The sequence below is a fragment of the Staurois parvus genome, unplaced genomic scaffold, assembly GCF_062004578.1.
Source record: "Staurois parvus isolate SC_StPar_1 unplaced genomic scaffold, SC_StPar_1.0 ptg001501l, whole genome shotgun sequence".
Lineage (NCBI taxonomy): Eukaryota > Metazoa > Chordata > Amphibia > Anura > Ranidae > Staurois > Staurois parvus.
In genome coordinates, this window is record NW_028319297.1 from 215236 (window position 1) to 242401 (window position 27166).

At 48.9% G+C, this 27166-nt stretch overlaps 1 protein-coding gene across 1 annotated transcript in view; it reads right to left on the bottom strand.

Moving 5' to 3' along the window:
• The window catches only part of LOC149435483 (EMILIN-1-like), a 96577-nt gene extending 75259 nt beyond the window's left edge, over positions 1-21318 (bottom strand). The window contains exon 1 of the mRNA XM_089662618.1: positions 20410-21318. Within this exon, the coding sequence (XP_089518744.1) occupies positions 20410-20600 (191 nt within the window). The 5' untranslated portion in view covers positions 20601-21318. The remainder of the gene's footprint in view (positions 1-20409) is intronic.
• Between the last annotated feature and the right edge of the window lie 5848 nt (positions 21319-27166).

The following is a 27166-nucleotide window of genomic DNA, read 5'->3' on the forward strand; positions in this document are numbered from 1 at the left end:
GCAGGGGAATCCCGGGAGACTAGGAAGGTGAGCCAGGAATAGGGGACAGACCTGGGAGGGGGACCACGAATAGACTAGGATGGAGGCAGGGGAATCCCGGGATACTAGGAAGGTGAGCCAGGAATAGGGGACAGACCTGGGAGGGGGACCACGAATAGACTAGGATAGAGGCAGGGGAATCCCGGGATACTAGGAAGGTGAGCCAGGAATAGGGGACAGACCTGGGAGGGGGACCACGAATAGACTAGGATGGAGGCAGGGGAATCCCGGGATACTAGGAAGGTGAGCCAGGAATAGGGGACAGACCTGGGAGGGGGACCACGAATAGACTAGGATAGAGGCAGGGGAATCCCGGGATACTAGGAAGGTGAGCCAGGAATAGGGGACAGACCTGGGAGGGGGACCACGAATAGACTAGGATGGAGGCAGGGGAATCCCGGGAGACTAGGAAGGTGAGCCAGGAATAGGGGACAGACCTGGGAGGGGGACCACGAATAGACTAGGATGGAGGCAGGGGAATCCCGGGATACTAGGAAGGTGAGCCAGGAATAGGGGACAGACCTGGGAGGGGGACCACGAATAGACTAGGATGGAGGCAGGGGAATCCCGGGATACTAGGAAGGTGAGCCAGGAATAGGGGACAGACCTGGGAGGGGGACCACGAAAAGACTAGGATGGAGGCAGGGGAATCCCGGGAGACTAGGAAGGTGAGCCAGGAATAGGGGACAGACCTGGGAGGGGGACAACGAATAGACTAGGATGGAGGCAGGGGAATCCCGGGAGACTAGGAAGGTGAGTCAGGAATAGGGGACAGACCTGGGAGGGGGACCACGAATAGACTAGGATGGAGGCAGGGGAATCCCGGGATACTAGGAAGGTGAGCCAGGAATAGGAGACAGACCTGGGAGGGGGACCACGAATAGACTAGGATGGAGGCAGGGGAATCCCGGGATACTAGGAAGGTGAGCCAGGAATAGGGGACAGACCTGGGAGGGGGACCACGAATAGACTAGGATGGAGGCAGGGGAATCCCGGGATACTAGGAAGGTGAGCCAGGAATAGGGGACAGGCCTGGGAGGGGGACCACGAAAAGACTAGGATGGAGGCAGGGGAATCCCGGGAGACTAGGAAGGTGAGCCAGGAATAGGGGACAGACCTGGGAGGGGGACCACGAATAGACTAGGATAGAGGCAGGGGAATCCCGGGATACTAGGAAGGTGAGCCAGGAATAGGGGACAGACCTGGGAGGGGGACCACGAATAGACTAGGATGGAGGCAGGGGAATCCCGGGAGACTAGGAAGGTGAGCCAGGAATAGGGGACAGACCTGGGAGGGGGACCACGAATAGACTAGGATAGAGGCAGGGGAATCCCGGGATACTAGGAAGGTGAGCCAGGAATAGGGGACAGACCTGGGAGGGGGACCACGAATAGACTAGGATGGAGGCAGGGGAATCCCGGGATACTAGGAAGGTGAGCCAGGAATAGGGGACAGGCCTGGGAGGGGGACCACGAATAGACTAGGATGGAGGCAGGGGAATCCCGGGATACTAGGAAGGTGAGCCAGGAATAGGGGACAGACCTGGGAGGGGGACCACGAATAGACTAGGATAGAGGCAGGGGAATCCCGGGATACTAGGAAGGTGAGCCAGGAATAGGGGACAGACCTGGGAGGGGGACCACGAATAGACTAGGATGGAGGCAGGGGAATCCCGGGATACTAGGAAGGTGAGCCAGGAATAGGGGACAGACCTGGGAGGGGGACCACGAATAGACTAGGATAGAGGCAGGGGAATCCCGGGATACTAGGAAGGTGAGCCAGGAATAGGGGACAGACCTGGGAGGGGGACCACGAATAGACTAGGATGGAGGCAGGGGAATCCCGGGAGACTAGGAAGGTGTGCCAGGAATAGGGGACAGACCTGGGAGGGGGACCACGAATAGACTAGGATGGAGGCAGGGGAATCCCGGGATACTAGGAAGGTGAGCCAGGAATAGGGGACAGACCTGGGAGGGGGACCACGAATAGACTAGGATGGAGGCAGGGGAATCCCGGGATACTAGGAAGGTGAGCCAGGAATAGGGGACAGGCCTGGGAGGGGGACCACAAATAGACTAGGATAGAGGCAGGGGAATCCCGGGATACTAGGAAGGTGAGCCAGGAATAGGGGACAGGCCTGGGAGGGGGACCACAAATAGACTAGGATGGAGGCAGGGGAATCCCGGGAGACTAGGAAGGTGAGCCAGGAATAGGGGACAGACCTGGGAGGGGGACCACGAATAGACTAGGATGGAGGCAGGGGAATCCCGGGAGACTAGGAAGGTGAGCCAGGAATAGGGGACAGACCTGGGAGGGGGACCACGAATAGACTAGGATGGAGGCAGGGGAATCCCGGGATACTAGGAAGGTGAGCCAGGAATAGGGGACAGACCTGGGAGGGGGACCACGAATAGACTAGGATAGAGGCAGGGGAATCCCGGGATACTAGGAAGGTGAGCCAGGAATAGGGGACAGACCTGGGAGGGGGACCACGAATAGACTAGGATGGAGGCAGGGGAATCCCGGGATACTAGGAAGGTGAGCCAGGAATAGGGGACAGACCTGGGAGGGGGACCACGAATAGACTAGGATAGAGGCAGGGGAATCCCGGGATACTAGGAAGGTGAGCCAGGAATAGGGGACAGACCTGGGAGGGGGACCACGAATAGACTAGGATGGAGGCAGGGGAATCCCGGGAGACTAGGAAGGTGAGCCAGGAATAGGGGACAGACCTGGGAGGGGGACCACGAATAGACTAGGATGGAGGCAGGGGAATCCCGGGGGACTAGGAAGGTGAGCCAGGAATAGGGGACAGACCTGGGAGGGGGACCACGAATAGACTAGGATGGAGGCAGGGGAATCCCGGGATACTAGGAAGGTGAGCCAGGAATAGGGGACAGACCTGGGAGGGGGACCACGAATAGACTAGGATGGAGGCAGGGGAATCCCGGGATACTAGGAAGGTGAGCCAGGAATAGGGGACAGACCTGGGAGGGGGACCACGAATAGACTAGGATGGAGGCAGGGGAATCCCGGGATACTAGGAAGGTGAGCCAGGAATAGGGGACAGGCCTGGGAGGGGGACCACAAATAGACTAGGATGGAGGCAGGGGAATCCCGGGAGACTAGGAAGGTGATCCTACATGACCCCCCCAGGTCTATGGTAGTATATGACCTGTGGGGGGGACATGACCCTACATGACCCCCCCAGGTCTAATGTACTATATGAACTGTGGGGGGGGGACATGACCCTACATGACCCCCCCAGGTCTATGATAGTATATGAACTGTGAGGGGACATGACCCTACATGACCCCCCCCCCCCCCCAGGTCTATGGTAGTATATGAACTGTGGGGGGGACATGACCCTACATGACCCTACATGACCCCCCCCCAGGTCTATGGTAGTATATGAACTATGGGGGGACATGACCCTACATGACCCCCCCCCCAGGTCTATGGTAGTATATGAACTGTGGGGGGACATGACACTACATGACCCTACCTGACCCCCCCCCCCCAGGTCTATGGTAGTATATGAACTGTGGGGGGACATGACCCTACATGACCCCCCCAGGTCTATGGTAGTATATGAACTGTGGGGGGACATGACCCTACATGACCCCCCCAGGTCTATGGTAGTATATGAACTGTGGGGGGACATGACCCTACCTGACCCCCCCCCCCCCCAGGTCTATGGTAGTATATGAACTGTGGGGGGACATGACCCTACATGACCCCCCCAGGTCTATGGTAGTATATGAACTGTGGGGGGGACATAACACTAAATGACCCTACCCCCCCAGGTCTTTGGTAGTATATGAACTGTGGGGGGGACATGACCCTACATGACCCCCCCAGGTCTATAGTAGTATATGAACTGTGGGGGGGACATGACCCTACATGACCCTACCCCCCCCCCCCCCAGGTCTATGGCAGTATATTAACTGTGGGGGGGACATAACCCTACATGACCCCCCAGGTCTATGGTAGTATATGAACTGTGGGGGAACATGACCCTACATGACCCCACCCCCCCCCCAGGTCTATGGTAGTATATGAACTGTGGGGGGCACATGACACTAAATGACCCTACCCCCCCCCCCAGGTCTTTTGTAGTATATGAACTAGGGGGGGACATGACACTACATGACCCCCCCAGGTCTATGGTAGTATATGAACTGTGGGGGGACATGACAACTACATGACCCTACCCCCCCCCCCAGGTCTTTGGTAGTATATGAACTGTGGGGGGGACATGACCCTACATGACCCCCCCAGGTCTATGGTAGTATATGAACTGTGGGGGAACATGACCCTACATGACCCCACCCCCCCCCCAGGTCTATGGTAGTATATGAACTGTGGGGGGCACATGACACTAAATGACCCTACCCCCCCCCCCCAGGTCTTTTGTAGTATATGAACTAGGGGGGGACATGACACTACATGACCCCCCCAGGTCTATGGTAGTATATGAACTGTGGGGGGACATGACAACTACATGACCCTACCCCCCCCCCAGGTCTTTGGTAGTATATGAACTGTGGGGGGGACATGACCCTACATGACCCCCCCAGGTCTATAGTAGTATATGAACTGTGGGGGGGACATGACCCTACATGACCCTACCCCCCCCTCCCCCCCAGGTCTATGGCAGTATATTAACTGTGGGGGGGGCATGACCCTACATGACCCCCCCAGGTCTATGGTAGTATATGAACTGTGGGGGGGACATGACCCTACATGACCCCCCAGGTCTATGGTAGTATATGAACTGTGGGGGAACATAACCCTACATGACCCCCCCAGGTCTATGGTAGTATATTAACTGTGGGGGGGACATGACCCTACATGACCCCCCCAGGTCTATGGTAGTATGTGAACTGTGGGGGGGACATGACCCTACATGACCCCCCCCCCCCCAGGTCTATGGTAGTATATGAACTGTGGGGGGCACATGACACTAAATGACCCTACCCCCCCCAGGTCTTTTGTAGTATATGAACTATGGGGGGACATGACACTACATGACCCTACATGACCCCCCCAGGTCTATGGTAGTATATGAACTGTGGGGGGGACATGACCCTACATGACCCCCCAGGTCTATGGTAGTATATGAACTGTGGGGGACATGACCCTACATGACCCCCCCAGGTCTATGGTAGTATATGAACTGTGGGGGGGACATGACCCTACCCCCCCCCCCAGGTCTATGGTAGTGTATGAACTGTGGGGGGCACATGACACTAAATGACCCTACCCCCCCCCCAGGTCTTTTGTAGTATATGAACTATGGGGGGACATGACACTACATGACCCTACCCCCCCCCCAGGTCTATGGTAGTATATGAACTGTGGGGGGGACATGACCCTACATGACCCCCCAGGTCTATGGTAGTATATGAACTGTGGGGGACATGACCCTACATGACCCCCCAGGTCTATGGTAGTATATGAACTGTGGGGGACATGACCCTACATGACCCCCCCAGGTCTATGGTAGTATATGAACTGTGGGGGGACATGACAACTACATGACCCTACCCCCCCCCCAGGTCTATGGTAGTATATGAACTGTGGGGGGGACATGACCCTACATGACCCCCCAGGTCTATGGTAGTATATGAACTGTGGGGGACATGACCCTACATGACCCCCCAGGTCTATGGTAGTATATGAACTGTGGGGGACATGACCCTACATGACCCCCCCAGGTCTATGGTAGTATATGAACTGTGGGGGGGACATGACCCTACATGACCCCCCAGGTCTGTGGTAGTATATGAACTTTGGGGGGACATGACCCTACAGGACCCCCCCAGGTCTATGGTAGTATATTAACTGTGGGGGGGACATGACCCTACATGACCCCCCCAGGTCTATGGTAGTATATGAACTTTGGGGGGACATGACCCTACATGACCCCACCAGGTCTATGGTAGTATATGAACTTTGGGGGGACATGACCCTACATGACCCCCCCAGGTCTATGGTAGTATATGAACTTTGGGGGGACATGACCCTACATGACCCCCCCAGGTCTAATGTACTATATGAACTGTGGGGGGACATGACCCTACATGACCCCCCCCCCAGGTCTATGGTAGTATATGAACTATGGGGGGACATGACCCTACATGACCCCCCCCAGGTCTATGGTATTATATGAACTGTGGGGGGGGGGGAAAGACACTACCCCCCCCCCAGGTCTTTGGTAGTATATGAACTGTGGGGGACATGACCCTACATGACCCTACCTGACCCCCCCAGGTCTATGGTAGTATATGAACTGTGGGGGGGACATGACCCTACATGACCCCCCAGGTCTGTGGTAGTATATGAACTGTGGGGGGGACATGACCCTACATGACCCCCCCCAGGTCTATAGTAGTATATGAACTGTGGGGGGGACATGACCCTACATGACCCTACCCCCCCCCCAGGTCTATGGTAGTATATGAACTGTGGGGGACATAACCCTACATGACCCCCCCTAGATCTATGGTAGTATATGAACTGTGGGGGGGACATGACCCTACATGACCCTACCCCCCCCCAGGTCTATGGTAGTATATGAACTGTGGGGGACATAACCCTACATGACCCCCCCTAGATCTATGGTAGTGTATGAACTGTGGGGGGGGACATAACCCTACATGACCCCCCAGGTCTTTGGTAGTATATGAACTGTGGGGGAACATGACCCTACATGACCCCCCCAGGTCTATAGTAGTATATGAACTGTGGGGGACATGACCCTACATGACCCCCCCAGGTCTATGGTAGTATATGAACTGTGGGGGGACATGACCCTACATGACTCCCCGGGTCTATGGTAGTATATGAACTGTGGGGGGGACCTGACCCTACATGACCCCCCCAGGTCTATGGTAGTATATGAACTGTGGGGGGACATAACCCTACATGACCCCCCCTAGATCTATGGTAGTATATGAACTGTGGGGGGGACATGACCCTACATGACCCCCCCAGGTCTATGGTAGTATATGAACTGGGGGGGACATGACCCTACATGACCCCCCCAGGTCTATGGTAGTATATGAACTGTGGGGGGACATGACCCTACATGACCCCCCGGGTCTATGGTAGTATATGAACTGTGGGGGGACATGACCCTACATGACCCCCCCAGGTCTATGGCAGTATATGAACTGTGGGGGGACATGAGCCTACATGACCCCCCAGGTCTATGGCAGTATATGAACTGTGGGGGGGACCTGACCCTACATGACCCCCCTCCCCCATGGTAGTTTCCCAGTCCCAGGTGTGGATGGATCTGCAGTATGATTTTCAGCCACAAGATGGCACCAGAGAACTGCAGCACCCAGTACTGAGGAGGGATTACAAGGCCGGCCCCCACAGAGCCAGAGGTCACCTGACCTTCCACTGACACCTATGAGGGGCATGATGGAGATAAATGGATTACAGGCAGAAGAAAGGATGGATTTGTGGTCCTGGGGTGTGTCCGGGACTATGGAGGCCAACACAACCCATCATAGAGAATACCCAGCGATGACATCAGAGGAAGAATCCGATCACTGCAGGATTGTGATTGGCTGCTGCCACAGACAGTTCTTATTTCAGATACTCCGATAGGGGAGGCGTGGCCTGGATCCTGCCATAGGCGGTGCCACGCCCTGAAGTCACAATACACTTCTAAATTCAATGAGACCGCAGGAACCAATCAGGAAGAGGGATATGAGGGGCCCTTAGGGTAGTGATCGCTGCAATGCCTCATCTGCACCCGAGCAACATGTTCTGTTATGCATTGTGACAGTCAACTTGATGTACATAGAGGGTCACTCCTACCTGGCCCTTTATGAGGGGTTCCCACCATCCCTGTCCTGTGCCCTTTGTGAAGGGTTCTCACCATCCCTGTGCTGTGCTCATTATGAGGGGTTCCCACCATCCCTGTCCTGTGCCCTTTATGAAGGGTTCCCACCATCCCTGTGCTGTGCTCATTATGAGGGGTTCCCACCATCCCTGTGCTGTGCCTATTATGAGGGGTTCCCACCATCCCTGTGCTGTGCCTTTTATGAGGGGTTCCCACCATCCCTGTGCTGTGCTCATTATGAGGGGTTCCCACCATCCCTGTGCTGTGCCTATTATGAGGGGTTCCCACCATCCCTGTCCTGTGCCCATTATTAGCGGTTACCACCATCCCTGTGCTGTGCCCATTACGAGGGGTTCCCACCATCCCTGTGCTGTGCCTATTATGAGGGGTTCCCACCATCCCTGTGCTGTGCCTGTTACGAGGGGTTCCCACCATCCCTGTGCCTATTATTAGGGGTTCCCACCATCCCTGTGCTGTGCCTAATATGAGGTGTTCCCACTTTCCCTGTGCTGTGCCCATTATGAGGGGTTCCCACCATCCCTGTGCCCATTATGAGGGGTTCCCACCATCCCTGTGCTGTGCCCATTATGAGGGGTTCCCACCATCCCTGTCCTGTGCCCATTATTAGCGGTTACCACCATCCCTGTGCTGTGCCCATTACGAGGGGTTCCCACCATCCCTGTGCTGTGCTCATTATGAGGGGTTCCCACCATCCCTGTGCTGTGCCTATTATGAGGGGTTCCCACCATCCCTGTCCTGTGCCCATTATTAGCGGTTACCATCATCCCTGTGCTGTGCCTTTTATGAGGGGTTCCCACCATCCCTGTGCTGTGCTCATTATGAGGGGTTCCCACCATCCCTGTGCTGTGCCTATTATGAGGGGTTCCCACCATCCCTGTCCTGTGCCCATTATTAGCGGTTACCACCATCCCTATGCTGTGCCCATTACGAGGGGTTCCCACCATCCCTGTGCCTATTATGAGGGGTTCCCACCATCCCTGTGCTGTGCCCATTATGAGGAGTTCCCACCATCCCTGTGCCTATTATTAGGGGTTCCCACCATCCCTGTGCTGTGCCTAATATGAGGTGTTCCCACTTTCCCTGTGCTGTGCCCATTATGAGGGGTTCCCACCATCCCTGTGCCCATTATGAGGGGTTCCCACCATCCCTGTGCTGTGCCCATTATGAGGGGTTCCCACCATCCCTGTCCTGTGCCCATTATTAGCGGTTACCACCATCCCTGTGCTGTGCCCATTACGAGGGGTTCCCACCATCCCTGTGCTGCGCCTATTATGAGGGGTTCCCACCATCCCTGTCCTGTGCCCATTATTAGCGGTTACCACCATCCCTGTGCTGTGCCCATTATGAGGAGTTCCCACCATCCATGTGCCTATTATGAGGGGTTCCCACCATCCCTGTGCTGTGCCTAATATGAGGTGTTCCCACTATCCCTGTGCTGTGCCCATTATTAGCGGTTCCCACCATCCCTGTGCTGTGCCTAATATGAGGAGTTTCCACCATCCCTGTGCTGTGCCCATTATGAGGAGTTCCCACCATCCATGTGCCTATTATGAGGGGTTCCCACCATCCCTGTGCCTATTATGAGGGGTTCCCACCATCCCTGTGCTGTGCCCATTATGAGGAGTTCCCACCATCCATGTGCCTATTATGAGGGGTTCCCACCATCCCTGTGCTGTGCCTAATATGAGGTGTTCCCACTTTCCCTGTGCTGTGCCCATTATGAGGGGTTCCCACCATCCCTGTGCCCATTATGAGGGGTTCCCACCATCCCTGTGCTGCGCCTATTATGAGGGGTTCCCACCATCCCTGTCCTGTGCCCATTATTAGCGGTTACCACCATCCCTGTGCTGTGCCTAATATGAGGTGTTCCCACTATCCCTGTGCTGTGCCCATTTTGAGGGGTTCCCACCATCCCTGTCCTGTGCCCATTTTGAGGGGTTCCCACCATCCCTGTGCCCATTATGAGGGGTTCCCACCATCCCTGTGCTGTGCCCATTATGAGGAGTTTCCACCATCCCTGTGCTGTGCCCATTATTAGCGGTTCCCACCATCCCTGTGCTGTGCCTATTATGAGGGGTTCCCACCATCCCTGTGCTGTGCCTATTATGAGGGGTTCCCACCATCCCTGTGCCTACTATGAGGGGTTCCCACCATCCCTGTGCCTATTATGAGAGGTTCCCACCATCCCTCTGCTGTTCCCATTATGAGGGGTTCCCACCATCCCTGTGCTGAGTTCCTGGGTCTGTACACCCGCTGTGCCCATTATGAGGGGTTCCCACCATCCCTGTGCTGTGCCTAATATGAGGGGTTCCCACCATCCCTGTGCTTTGCCCATTATGAGGGGTTCCATCATCCCTGTGCTGTGCCTATTATGAGGGGTTCCCACCATCCCTGTGCTGTGCCTAATATGAGGGGTTCCCACTATCCCTGTGCTGTGCCCAATATGAGGGGTTCCCACCATCCCTGTGCCTATTATGAGGGGTTCCCACCATCCCTGTGCCTGTTATGAGGGGTTCCCACCATCCCTGTGCTGTGCCTAATATGAGGGTTTCCCACCATCCCTGTGCTGTGCCCATTATTAGGGGTTCCCACCATCCCTGTGCTGTGCCCATTATTAGGGGTTCCCACCATCCCTGTACTGAGTTCCTGAGTCTGTACACCAGCTGTGCCCATTATGAGGGGTTCCCACCATCCCTGTGCTGTGCCCATTATTAGGGGTTCCCACCATCCCTGTGCTTTGCCCATTATGAGGGGTTCCACCATCCCTGCTGACTTCTCGGGTCTGCACAGCCGCTGTGCCCATTATGAGGGGTTCCCACCATCCCTGTGCTTTGCCCATTATGAGGGGTTCCTACCATCCCTGTGCTGAGTTCCTGTGTCTGTACACCCGCTGTGCCCATTATGAGGGGTTCCCACCATCCCTCTTCTGTGCCCATTATGAGGGGTTCCCACCATCCCTGTACTGAGTTCCTGTGTCTGTACACCCGCTGTGCCCATTATGAGGGGTTCCCACCATCCCTGTACTGAGTTCCTGAGTCTGTACACCCGCTGTGCCCATTATGAAGGGTTTCCATAATCCCTGGACTCTAGACTGTGGTTGGCACTGACCTTCTGGACTCTAGGCTGTGGTTGGCACTGACCTTCTGGACTCTCGGCTGTAGTTGGCACTGACCTTGTGGACTCTAGACTGGGGTTGGCACTGACCTTCTGGACTCTAGACTGTGGTTGGCACTGGTTTCCTGGACTCTAGGCTGGGGTTGGCACTGACCTTCTGGACTCTAGGCTGGGGTTGGCACTGACCTTCTGGACTCTAGACTGTGGTTGGCACTGACCTTCTGGACTCTAGGCTGTGGTTGGCACTGACCTTCTGGACTCTAGGCTGTGGTTGGCACTGACCTTCTGGACTCTAGACTGTGGTTGGCACTGACCTTCTGGACTCTAGACTGTGGTTGGCACTGACCTTCTGGACTCTCGGCTGGGGTTGGCACTGAACTTGTGGGTTCTAAGCTATGATAGTGAGGACCTCTTGGTCTTTTGGCTGTGGTTGGAGCTGGCATCCTCATCTCTAGACTGGTTGGTATTGACCTTCTGGACTCTCGGCTGTGGTTGGCACTGACCTTCTGGACTCTCGGCTGTGGTTGGCACTGACCTTCTGGACTCTCGGCTGTGGTTGGCACTGACCTTCTGGACTCTAGACTGGGGTTGGCACTGACCTTCTGGACTCTAGACTGTAGTTGGCACTGACCTTCTGGACTCCAGAATGTGGTTGGCACTGACCTTCTGGACTCTCGGCTGGGGTTGGCACTGACCTTCTGGACTCTCGGCTGGGGTTGGCACTGACCTTCTGGACTAGACATTATAGTAGATATAGGACCTCAGATATGGAGGACATTATAGTAGATATAGGACCTCAGATATGGAGGACATTATAGTAGATATAGGACCTCAGATATGGAGGACATTATAGTAGATATAGGACCTCAGATATGGAGGACATTATAGTAGATATAGGACCTCAGACATGGAGGACATTATAGTAGATATAGGACCTCAGATATGGAGGACATTATAGTAGATATAGGGCCTCAGATATGGAGGACATTATAGTAGATATAGGACCTCAGACATGGAGGACATTATAGTAGATATAGGACCTCAGACATGGAGGACATTATAGTAGATATAGGACCTCAGACATGGAGGACAGTATAGTAGATATAGGACCTCAGACATGGAGGACATTATAGTAGATATAGGACCTCAGACATGGAGGACATTATAGTAGATATAGGACCTCAGATATGGAGGACATTATAGTAGATATAGGACCTCAGACATGGAGGACATTATAGTAGATATAGGACCTCAGATATGGAGGACATTATAGTTGATATAGGACCTCTGATACGGAAGACAGTATAGTAGATATAGGACCTCAGACATGGAGGACATTATAGTAGATATAGGACCTCAGACATGGAGGACATTATAGTAGATATAGGACCTCAGACATGGAGGACATTATAGTAGATATAGGACCTCAGACATGGAGGACATTATAGTAGATATAGGACCTCAGACATGGAGGACATTATAGTAGATATAGGACCTCAGATATGGAGGACATTATAGTAGATATAGGACCTCAGATATGGAGGACATTATAGTAGATATAGGACCTCAGACATGGAGGACATTATAGTAGATATAGGACCTCAGATATGGAGGACATTATAGTTGATATAGGACCTCTGATACGGAGGACAGTATAGTAGATATAGGACCTCAGACATGGAGGACATTATAGTAAATATAGGACCTCAGACATGGAGGACATTATAGTAGATATAGGACCTCAGATATGGAGGACATTATAGTAGATATAGGACCTCAGACATGGAGGACATTATAGTAGATATAGGACCTCAGATATGGAGGACATTATAGTAGATATAGGACCTCAGATATGGAGGACATTATAGTAGATATAGGACCTCAGACATGGAGGACATTATAGTAGATATAGGACCTCAGACATGGAGGACATTATAGTAGATATAGGACCTCAGATATGGAGGACATTATAGTAGATATAGGACCTCAGACATGGAGGACATTATAGTAGATATAGGACCTCAGACATGGAGGACATTATAGTAGATATAGGACCTCAGACATGGAGGACATTATAGTTGATATAGGACCTCTGACATGGAGGACATTATAGTAGATATAGGACCTCAGATATGGAGGACATTATAGTAGATATAGGACCTCAGACATGGAGGACATTATAGTAGATATAGGACCTCAGATATGGAGGACATTATAGTTGATATAGGACCTCTGATACGGAAGACAGTATAGTAGATATAGGACCTCAGACATGGAGGACATTATAGTAGATATAGGACCTCAGATATGGAGGACATTATAGTAGATATAGGACCTCAGACATGGAGGACATTATAGTAGATATAGGACCTCAGATATGGAGGACATTATAGTAGATATAGGACCTCAGACATGGAGGACATTATAGTAGATATAGGACCTCAGACATGGAGGACATTATAGTAGATATAGGACCTCAGATATGGAGGACATTGTAGTTGATATAGGACCTCAGACATGGAGGACATTATAGTTGATATAGGACCTCAGACATGGAGGACATTATAGTAGATATAGGACCTCAGATATGGAGGACATTATAGTTGATATAGGACCTCTGATACGGAGGACAGTATAGTAGATATAGGACCTCAGATATGGAGGACAGTATAGTAAATATAGGACCTCAGACATGGAGGACATTATAGTAGATATAGGACCTCAGACATGGAGGACATTATAGTAGATATAGGACCTCAGATATGGAGGACATTATAGTTGATATAGGACCTCTGATACGGAGGACAGTATAGTAGATATAGGACCTCAGACATGGAGGACATTATAGTTGATATAGGACCTCAGACATGGAGGACATTATAGTAGATATAGGACCTCAGATATGGGGGACATTATAGTAGATATAGGACCTCAGATATGGAGGACATTATAGTAGATATAGGACCTCAGACATGGAGGACATTATAGTAGATATAGGACCTCAGATATGGAGGACATTATAGTAGATATAGGACCTCAGATATGGAGGACATTATAGTAGATATAGGACCTCAGACATGGAGGACATTATAGTAGATATAGGACCTCAGACATGGAGGACATTATAGTAGATATAGGACCTCAGACATGGAGGACATTATAGTAGATATAGGACCTCAGATATGGAGGACAGTATAGTAGATATAGGACCTCAGACATGGAGGACATTATAGTAGATATAGGACCTCAGATATAGAGGACATTATAGTAGATATAGGACCTCAGATATAGAGGACATTATAGTAGATATAGGACCTCAGACATGGAGGACATTATAGTAGATATAGGACCTCAGACATGGAGGACATTATAGTAGATATAGGACCTCAGACATGGAGGACATTATAGTAGATATAGGACCTCAGACATGGAGGACATTATAGTAGATATAGGACCTCAGACATGGAGGACATTATAGTAGATATAGGACCTCAGACATGGAGGACATTATAGTAGATATAGGACCTCAGACATGGAGGACAGTATAGTAGATATAGGACCTCAGACATGGAGGACATTATAGTAGATATAGGACCTCAGACATGGAGGACATTATAGTAGATATAGGACCTCAGATATGGAGGACATTATAGTAGATATAGGACCTCAGACATGGAGGACATTATAGTAGATATAGGACCTCAGATATGGAGGACATTATAGTTGATATAGGACCTCTGATACGGAAGACAGTATAGTAGATATAGGACCTCAGACATGGAGGACATTATAGTAGATATAGGACCTCAGATATGGAGGACATTATAGTAGATATAGGACCTCAGACATGGAGGACATTATAGTAGATATAGGACCTCAGACATGGAGGACATTATAGTAGATATAGGACCTCAGACATGGAGGACATTATAGTAGATATAGGACCTCAGATATGGAGGACATTATAGTAGATATAGGACCTCAGACATGGAGGACATTATAGTAGATATAGGACCTCAGACATGGAGGACATTATAGTAGATATAGGACCTCAGATATGGAGGACATTATAGTAGATATAGGACCTCAGATATGGAGGACATTATAGTAGATATAGGACCTCAGACATGGAGGACATTATAGTAGATATAGGACCTCAGACATGGAGGACATTATAGTAGATATAGGACCTCAGACATGGAGGACATTATAGTAGATATAGGACCTCAGACATGGAGGACATTATAGTAGATATAGGACCTCAGACATGGAGGACATTATAGTAGATATAGGACCTCAGACATGGAGGACATTATAGTAGATATAGGACCTCAGACATGGAGGACAGTATAGTAGATATAGGACCTCAGATATGGAGGACATTATAGTAGATATAGGACCTCAGACATGGAGGACATTATAGTAGATATAGGACCTCAGACATGGAGGACATTATAGTAGATATAGGACCTCAGATATGGAGGACATTATAGTAGATATAGGACCTCAGACATGGAGGACAGTATAGTAGATATAGGACCTCAGATATGGAGGACATTATAGTAGATATAGGACCTCAGACATGGAGGACAGTATAGTAGATATAGGACCTCAGACATGGAGGACAGTATAGTAGATATAGGACCTCAGACATGGAGGACATTATAGTAGATATAGGACCTCAGACATGGAGGACATTATAGTAGATATAGGACCTCAGACATGGAGGACATTATAGTAGATATAGGACCTCAGATATGGAGGACATTATAGTAGATATAGGACCTCAGACATGGAGGACATTATAGTAGATATAGGACCTCAGATATGGAGGACATTATAGTAGATATAGGACCTCAGACATGGAGGACATTATAGTAGATATAGGACCTCAGATATGGAGGACATTATAGTAGATATAGGACCTCAGATATGGAGGACATTATAGTTGATATAGGACCTCTGACATGGAGGACATTATAGTAGATATAGGACCTCAGATATGGAGGACATTATAGTAGATATAGGACCTCAGACATGGAGGACATTATAGTAGATATAGGACCTCAGATATGGAGGACATTATAGTTGATATAGGACCTCTGATACGGAGGACAGTATAGTAGATATAGGACCTCAGACATGGAGGACATTATAGTAGATATAGGACCTCAGATACAAAGGACAGTATAGTAGATATAGGACCTCAGATATGGAGGACATTATAGTAGATATAGGACCTCAGATATGGAGGACATTATAGTAGATATAGGACCTCAGACATGGAGGACATTATAGTAGATATAGGACCTCAGACATGGAGGACATTATAGTAGATATAGGACCTCAGATATGGAGGACATTATAGTAGATATAGGACCTCAGACATGGAGGACAGTATAGTAGATATAGGACCTCAGATATGGAGGACATTATAGTAGATATAGGACCTCAGACATGGAGGACAGTATAGTAGATATAGGACCTCAGACATGGAGGACAGTATAGTAGATATAGGACCTCAGACATGGAGGACATTATAGTAGATATAGGACCTCAGACATGGAGGACATTATAGTAGATATAGGACCTCAGACATGGAGGACATTATAGTAGATATAGGACCTCAGACATGGAGGACATTATAGTAGATATAGGACCTCAGACATGGAGGACATTATAGTAGATATAGGACCTCAGATATGGAGGACATTATAGTAGATATAGGACCTCAGACATGGAGGACATTATAGTAGATATAGGACCTCAGATATGGAGGACATTATAGTAGATATAGGACCTCAGACATGGAGGACATTATAGTAGATATAGGACCTCAGATATGGAGGACATTATAGTAGATATAGGACCTCAGATATGGAGGACATTATAGTTGATATAGGACCTCAGACATGGAGGACATTATAGTAGATATAGGACCTCAGATATGGAGGACATTATAGTTGATATAGGACCTCTGATACGGAGGACAGTATAGTAGATATAGGACCTCAGACATGGAGGACATTATAGTAGATATAGGACCTCAGATATGGAGGACAGTATAGTAGATATAGGACCTCAGATATGGAGGACATTATAGTAGATATAGGACCTCAGATATGGAGGACATTATAGTAGATATAGGACCTCAGACATGGAGGACATTATAGTAGATATAGGACCTCAGATATGGAGGACATTATAGTAGATATAGGACCTCAGACATGGAGGACATTATAGTAGATATAGGACCTCAGATATGGAGGACATTATAGTAGATATAGGACCTCAGACATGGAGGACATTATAGTAGATATAGGACCTCAGATATGGAGGACATTATAGTAGATATAGGACCTCAGACATGGAGGACATTATAGTAGATATAGGACCTCAGACATGGAGGACATTATAGTAGATATAGGACCTCAGATATGGAGGACATTATAGTAGATATAGGACCTCAGACATGGAGGACATTATAGTAGATATAGGACCTCAGACATGGAGGACATTATAGTAGATATAGGACCTCAGATATGGAAGACATTATAGTAGATATAGGACCTCAGACATGGAGGACATTATAGTAGATATAGGACCTCAGACATGGAGGACAGTATAGTAGATATAGGACCTCAGATATGGAGGACATTATAGTAGATATAGGACCTCAGACATGGAGGACATTATAGTAGATATAGGACCTCAGACATGGAGGACATTATAGTAGATATAGGACCTCAGATATGGAGGACATTATAGTAGATATAGGACCTCAGACATGGAGGACAGTATAGTAGATATAGGACCTCAGATATGGAGGACATTATAGTAGATATAGGACCTCAGACATGGAGGACAGTATAGTAGATATAGGACCTCAGACATGGAGGACAGTATAGTAGATATAGGACCTCAGATATAGAGGACATTATAGTAGATATAGGACCTCAGACATGGAGGACATTATAGTAGATATAGGACCTCAGACATGGAGGACATTATAGTAGATATAGGACCTCAGATATGGAGGACATTATAGTAGATATAGGACCTCAGACATGGAGGACATTATAGTAGATATAGGACCTCAGATATGGAGGACATTATAGTAGATATAGGACCTCAGATATAGAGGACATTATAGTAGATATAGGACCTCAGACATGGAGGACATTATAGTAGATATAGGACCTCAGACATGGAGGACATTATAGTAGATATAGGACCTCAGATATGGAGGACATTATAGTAGATATAGGACCTCAGACATGGAGGACATTATAGTAGATATAGGACCTCTGATACGGAGGACATTATAGTAGATATAGGACCTCAGACATGGAGGACATTATAGTAGATATAGGACCTCAGACATGGAGGACATTATAGTAGATATAGGACCTCAGACATGGAGGACATTATAGTAGATATAGGACCTCAGACATGGAGGACATTATAGTAGATATAGGACCTCAGATATGGAGGACATTATAGTAGATATAGGACCTCAGACATGGAGGACATTATAGTAGATATAGGACCTCTGATACGGAGGACATTATAGTAGATATAGGACCTCAGACATGGAGGACATTATAGTAGATATAGGACCTCAGACATGGAGGACATTATAGTAGATATAGGACCTCAGACATGGAGGACATTATAGTAGATATAGGACCTCAGACATGGAGGACATTATAGTAGATATAGGACCTCAGATATGGAGGACATTATAGTAGATATAGGACCTCAGACATGGAGGACATTATAGTAGGGATAACACCTTAGAGTTGGTCGTTATGGCAGCTATAATGCCTGGACTGTAGGGAATATAAAGGCTGGGTGCAAAGCTGGGGACAGTCATCCAGAAATGAAGGAAAGTCCCCACGGACAGTATAGAATGTTCTAGGTGCACCTCACGGACAGTATAGAATGTTCTAGGTGCACCTCACGGACACTATATAATGTTCTAGGTGCACCTCACGGACAGTATAGAATGTTCTAGGTGCACCTCACGGACAGTATAGAATGTTTAATTGCACCTCACGGACAGTATAGAATGTTCTAGGTGCACCTCACGGACAGTATAGAATGTTCTAGGTGCACCTCACGGACAGTATAGAATGTTCTTGGTGCACCTCATGGACAGTATAGAATGTTCTAGGTGCACCTCATGGACAGTATAGAATGTTCTAGGTGCACCTCACGGACAGTATAGAATGTTCTAGGTGCACCTCGCGGACGGTATAGTTTGTTCTAGGTGCACCTCACGGACAGTATAGAATGTTCTTGGTGCACCTCATGGACAGTATAGAATGTTCTAGGTGCACCTCATGGACAGTATAGAATGTTCTAGGTGCACATCACGGACAGTATAGAATGTTCTAGGTGCACCTCGCGGACGGTATAGTTTGTTCTAGGTGCACCTCACGGACAATAAAGAATGTTCTAGGTGCACCTCACGGACACTATATAATGTTCTAGGTGCACCCCATGGACATTATAGAATGTTCTAGGTGCACCTCACGGACAGTATAGAATGTTTAATTGCACCTCATGGACAGTATATAATCTTCTAGGTGCACCTCACGGACAGTATAGAATGTTCTAGGTTCACCTCATGGACAGTATAGAATGTTCTAGGTGCACCTCACGGACAGTATAGAATGTTCTAGGTGCACCTCACGGACAGTATGGAATGTTTAGGTGCACCTTACGGACAGTATAGAATGTTCTAGGTGCACCGCACGGACAGTATATAATGTTCTAGGTGCACCTCACGGATGGTATAGTTTGTTCTAGGTGCACCTCACGGACAGTAAAGAATGTTCTAGGTGTACCTCACGGACACTATATAATGTTCTAGGTGCACCTCACGGACAGTATAGAATGTTTAGGTGCACCTCACGGACAGTAAAGAATGTTCTAGGTGCACCTCACGGACACTATATAATGTTCTAGGTGCACCCCATGGACATTATAGAATGTTCTAGGTGCACCTCATGGACAGTATAGAATGTTTAGGTGCACCTCACGGATTGTAAAGAATGTTCTAGGTGCACCTCATGGACAGTATAGAATGTTCTAGGTGCACCTCATGGACAGTAAAGAATGTTTTACTTGCACCTCACGTCATACATAGGTCACTATGACTAATACTCATGTCAATCCCCCTCCCCGCCCCCCACGTTCCCTCACAAATTCATGAGATTATGGGTCACCTTCCACAGAAGTGTTTTTCTAGTTTAGGCATTAGAGGACTCTTTGGGGTTCCTTCCCCAACCATAAAGCACCTCCAGAGAGTGATCTACAAGCCATAGGCAGGGTAAAGGTTGGTACTTTCTCCTCCACGGGCCACCTACCTGTGCCTGCTGGCAGCCCGAAGGCCGTTCTGTGCTTGTGTTACCCCTTGTGCTGTCATGAACTGACTTTGTGGGGCCGTCCCTCCTGTGTAGAGGTTGTATCGAGGCGGGTAGTTGGTGGCGTAGCTTCCACCAAGACTTAGACATAGTACATAGCTGCACAAACACCACAATGACTTTGCCATGGTCATCCAAGTGGTCAATCAAGTAAAAGGAAAATCTGGAATAGACGTAAATTCCACAGGACGGATTGCGAACTGACTAGGACATCCCAACCAACGAAGCCACAGAGTTTGTCTCTCCCTTAAGGGCCCAGAACCCGTCTCCAGCCGGGGTCCCACAGCTCCTAGACACTAGTTGAGATGTGGTGGCCTCATGTATGGATAACTCCTGGCCTCACGTAGGGACAACTCCTGAAGTCTTCAATCCTCTAGAGAATTCTGGTGCTCGGTGACCCCCAGGATTCACAATAATCCAAGAAATGGAAGGATACAGCACAGGTCTACGGCTTGGCTGGCTCCTGGCCACACCGATTACATCATACAGTCGCTGTGGTGATCCCCTAAAGTTTCTGTAGTGCTTGTAGTGGGATAGCGGATCCCGTAAATGGTAATCCAATTGTGGTGCAGACAATTCCGCAATACAAGGATAAACGTTCCCACATGTGTCATCTCATGAAATCCCCAAATCCATGAAACTGACTAATCAACGCCAGTATTCCACGTCAGTGCCAGGAAAATCTCAATGCAAATCCTGGAATGTCCCACCGGCCCAGTGTCCAGGTTCACTCGGGATGTCCAGCATCCAGCCCCTGGTCTGTGGTACCCAGGCCAACCTTGGTCTCCCTCTGCCAGCTCTGTAGATCCCACACACACAGACTTCTCGCCTCCTTAAACCATCCCTGGACAGCCCACTCCAGCCAGCATCCTCAGAGGGGGGAGGAGGAGAGAGATGAGAGGTGAAAGTCTTCCATCCCCCTCCCAAAACTTCCTGCCTCTCTCTGGATCCTTAACCCTTCAAGGGATGTGGAGTGCCAGCACTGGGGCTCTGTGTTCTCCCTGTAACACCATCACCATACCTTTTATAATACGATGATCTTCTCCAACCAACCAACTCTGTCCATTATCTGTGCTCTCCCCGGGACTCCATGACCGTACTTTACCCTTTATTGTATGACGATCTTCTCCAACCAATCAAATCCGTCCATAATCTGTGCTCTCCCCGGGACTCCATGACCATACTTTACCCTTTATTGTATGATGATCTTCTCCAACCACCCAACTCCATCCATTATTATATATTATAGTATCGGGACTCTGTGCTCTCCCCGGGACACCATGACCATACTTTACCCTTTATTGTATGACGATGTTCTCCAACCACCCAACTCCATCCATAATCTGTGCTCTCCCCGGGATACCATGACCATACTTTACCCTTTATTGCATGACGATGTTCTCCAACCACCCAACTCCGTCCATTATCTGTACTCTCCCCGGGACACCATGACCGTACTTTACCCTTTATTGCATGACGATGTTCTCCAACCACCCAACTCCATCCATAATCTGTACTCTCCCCGGGACACCATGACCATACTTTACCCTTTATTGTATGACGATGTTCTCCAACCACCCAACTCCATCCATTATTATATATTATAGTACCGGGACTCTGTGCTCTCCCCGGGACACCATGACCATACTTTACCCTTTATTGTATGACGATGTTCCCCAACCACCCAACTCCGTCCATTATCTGTACTCTCCCCGGGACACCATGACCATACTTTACCCTTTATTGTATGACGATGTTCCCCAACCACCCAACTCCGTCCATTATCTGTGCTCTCCCCGGGACACCATGACCATACTTTACCCTTTATTGCATGACGATGTTCTCCAACCACCCAACTCCATCCATAATCTGTACTCTCCCCGGGACACCATGACCATACTTTACCCTTTATTGTATGACGATGTTCTCCAACCACCCAACTCCGTCCATTATTATGTATTATAGTACCGGGACTCTGTGCTCTCCCCGGGACACCATGACCATACTTTACCCTTTATTGTATGACGATGTTCTCCAACCACCCAACTCCATCCATAATCTGTGCTCTCCCCGGGACACCATGACCATACTTTACCCTTTATTGTATGACGATGTTCCCCAACCACCCAACTCCGTCCATTATCTGTGCTCTCCCCGGGACACCATGACCATACTTTACCCTTTATTGTATGACGATCTTCTCCAACCACCCAACTCCATCCATTATCTGTGCTCTCCCCGGGACACCATGACCGTACTTTACCCTTTATTGTATGGTGATGTTCTCCAACCACCCAACTCCGTCCATTATCTGTACTCTCCCCGGGACACCATGACCATACTTTACCCTTTATTGTATGACGATGTTCTCCAACCACCCAACTCCATCCATTATCTGTACTCTCCCCGGGACACCATGACCATACTTTACCCTTTATTGTATGACGATGTTCCCCAACCACCCAACTCCATCCATTATCTGTACTCTCCCCGGGACACCATGACCATACTTTACCCTTTATTGTATGACGATGTTCCCCAACCACCCAACTCCATCCATAATCTGTGCTCTCCCCGGGACACCATGACCGTACTTTACCCTTTATTGTATGGTGATGTTCTCCAACCACCCAACTCCATCCATTATCTGTACTCTCCCCGGGACACCATGACCATACTTTACCCTTTATTGTATGACGATGTTCTCCAACCACCCAACTCCGTCCATTATTATATATTATAGTACCGGGACTCTGTGCTCTCCCCGGGACACCATGACCGTACTTTACCCTTTGTTGTATGACGATGTTCTCCAACCACCCAACTCCATCCATTATCTGTGCTCTCCCCGGGACACCATGACCGTACTTTACCCTTTATTGTATGATGATGTTCTCCAACCACCCAACTCCATCCATTATCTGTGCTCTCCCCGGGACACCATGACCATACTGTACCCTTTATTGTATGACGATGTTCCCCAACCACCCAACTCCATCCATTATCTGTGCTCTCCCCGGGACAACATGACCATACTTTACCCTTTATTGTATGATGATGTTCTCCAACCACCCAACTCCATCCATTATCTGTGCTCTCCCCGGGACACCATGACCGTACTTTACCCTTTATTGTATGACGATGTTCTCCAACCACCCAACTCCATCCATTATCTGTGCTCTCCCCGGGACACCATGACCATACTTTACCCTTTATTGTATGACGATGTTCTCCAACCAATCAACTCCATCCATTATCTGTGCTCTCCCCGGGACACCATGACCATACTTTACCCTTTATTGTATGATGATGTTCTCTAACCACCCAACTCCATCCATTATTATATATTATAGTACCGGGACTCTGTGCTCTCCCCGGGACACCATGACCATACTTTACCCTTTATTGTATGATGATGTTCCCCAACCACCCAACTCCATCCATTATCTGTGCTCTCCCCGGGACACCATGACCATACTTTACCCTTTATTGTATGACGATGTTCCCCAACCACCCAACTCCGTCCATTATCTGTGCTCTCCCCGGGACACCATGACCATACTTTACCCTTTATTGTATGACGATGTTCTCCAACCACCCAACTCCATCCATTATCTGTGCTCTCCCCGGGACACCATGACCGTACTTTACCCTTTATTGTATGACGATGTTCTCCAACCACCCAACTCCATCCATAATCTGTGCTCTCCCCAGGACACCATGACCATACTTTACCCTTTATTGTATGACGATGTTCCCCAACCACCCAACTCCATCCATTATCTGTGCTCTCCCCGGGACACCATGACCATACTTTACCCTTTATTGTATGATGATGTTCCCCAACCACCCAACTCCATCCATTATCTGTGCTCTCCCCGGGACACCATGACCATACTTTACCCTTTATTGTATGATGATGTTCTCCAACCACCCAACTCCGTCCATTATCTGTGCTCTCCCCGGGACACCATGACCATACTTTACCCTTTATTGTATGACGATGTTCCCCAACCACCCAACTCCATCCATTATGTGTGCTCTCCCCGGGACACCATGACCATACTTTACCCTTTATTGTATGACGATCTTCTCCAACCACCCAACTCCATCCATTATCTGTGCTCTCCCCGGGACACCATGACCATACTTTACCCTTTATTGTATGACGATGTTCTCCAACCAATCAACTCCATCCATTATCTGTGCTCTCCCCGGGACACCATGACCATACTTTACCCTTTATTGTATGACGATGTTCTCCAACCAATCAACTCCATCCATTATCTGTGCTCTCCCCGGGACACCATGACCATACTTTACCCTTTATTGTATGATGATGTTCTCTAACCACCCAACTCCATCCATTATTATATATTATAGTACCGGGACTCTGTGCTCTCCCCGGGACACCATGACCATACTTTACCCTTTATTGTATGATGATGTTCCCCAACCACCCAACTCCATCCATTATCTGTGCTCTCCCCGGGACACCATGACCATACTTTACCCTTTATTGTATGACGATGTTCCCCAACCACCCAACTCCGTCCATTATCTGTGCTCTCCCCGGGACACCATGACCATACTTTACCCTTTATTGTATGACGATCTTCTCCAACCACCCAACTCCATCCATTATCTGTGCTCTCCCCGGGACACCATGACCATACTTTACCCTTTATTGTATGACGATGTTCCCCAACCACCAAACTCCGTCCATTATCTGTGCTCTCCCCGGGACACCATGACCATACTTTACCCTTTATTGTATGACGATGTTCCCCAACCACCCAACTCCATCCATTATGTGTGCTCTCCCCGGGACACCATGACCATACTTTACCCTTTATTGTATGACGATGTTCTCCAACCACCCAACTCCATCCATTATCTGTGCTCTCCCCGGGACACCATGACCATACTTTACCCTTTATTGTATGACGATGTTCTCCAACCACCCAACTCCATCCATTATCTGTGCTCTCCCCGGGACACCATGACCATACTTTACCCTTTATTGTATGACGATGTTCTCCAACCACCCAACTCCATCCATTATCTGTGCTCTCCCCGGGACACCATGACCATACTTTACCCTTTATTGTATGACGATGTTCCCCAACCACCCAACTCCATCCATTATCTGTGCTCTCCCCGGGACACCATGACCATACTTTACCCTTTATTGTATGACGATGTTCTCCAACCACCCAACTCCATCCATTATCTGTGCTCTCCCCGGGACACCATGACCATACTTTACCCTTTATTGTATGACGATGTTCTCCAACCACCCAACTCCATCCATAATCTGTGCTCTCCCCGGGACTCCATGACCATACTTTACCCTTTATTGTATGACGATGTTCTCCAACCACCCAACTCCATCCATTATCTGTGCTCTCCCCGGGACACCATGACCATACTTTACCCTTTATTGTATGACGATGTTCCCCAACCACCCAACTCCATCCATTATCTGTGCTCTCCCTGGGACACCATGACCATACTTTACCCTTTATTGTATGACGATGTTCTCCAACCACCCAACTCCGTCCATTATCTGTGCTCTCCCCGGGACACCATGACCATACTTTACCCTTTATTGTATGACGATGTTCCCCAACCACCCAACTCCATCCATTATCTGTGCTCTCCCCGGGACACCATGACCATACTTTACCCTTTATTGTATGACGATGTTCCCCAACCACCCAACTCCATCCATTATGTGTGCTCTCCCCGGGACACCATGACCATACTTTACCCTTTATTGTATGACGATGTTCCCCAACCACCCAACTCCATCCATTATCTGTGCTCTCCCCGGGACACCATGACCATACTTTACCCTTTATTGTATGACGATCTTCTCCAACCAATCAAATCCGTCCATAATCTGTGCTCTCCCCGGGACTCCATGACCATACTTTACCCTTTATTGTATGACGATCTTCTCCAACCACCCAACTCCATCCATTATCTGTGCTCTCCCCGGGACACCATGACCATACTTTACCCTTTATTGTATGACGATGTTCTCCAACCACCCAACTCCATCCATTATCTGTGCTCTCCCCGGGACACCATGACCATACTTTACCCTTTATTGTATGACGATGTTCTCCAACCACCCAACTCCGTCCATTATCTGTGCTCTCCCCGGGACACTATGACCATACTTTACCCTTTATTGTATGACGATGTTCCCCAACCACCCAACTCCGTCCATTATCTGTGCTCTCCCCGGGACACCATGACCATACTTTACCCTTTATTGTATGACGATCTTCTCCAACCACCCAACTCCATCCATTATCTGTGCTCTCCCCGGGACACCATGACCATACTTTACCCTTTATTGTATGACGATGTTCCCCAACCACCAAACTCCGTCCATTATCTGTGCTCTCCCCGGGACACCATGACCATACTTTACCCTTTATTGTATGACGATGTTCCCCAACCACCCAACTCCATCCATTATATATTATAGTACTGGGGACTCTGTGCTCTGCCCGGGACTCCATGTATTAGATAGATATATATACTGTCTTCCATGTCATATGTGATATATATCCTATTATACAGTATATATATTATATTCTCATGTATGATATAATATCCCTTCCTTCCACCCTGCACAGTGTTCCCGCTGAATCTCCTGTTTTTCTCCCCCGTGTCCGAGTGTCAG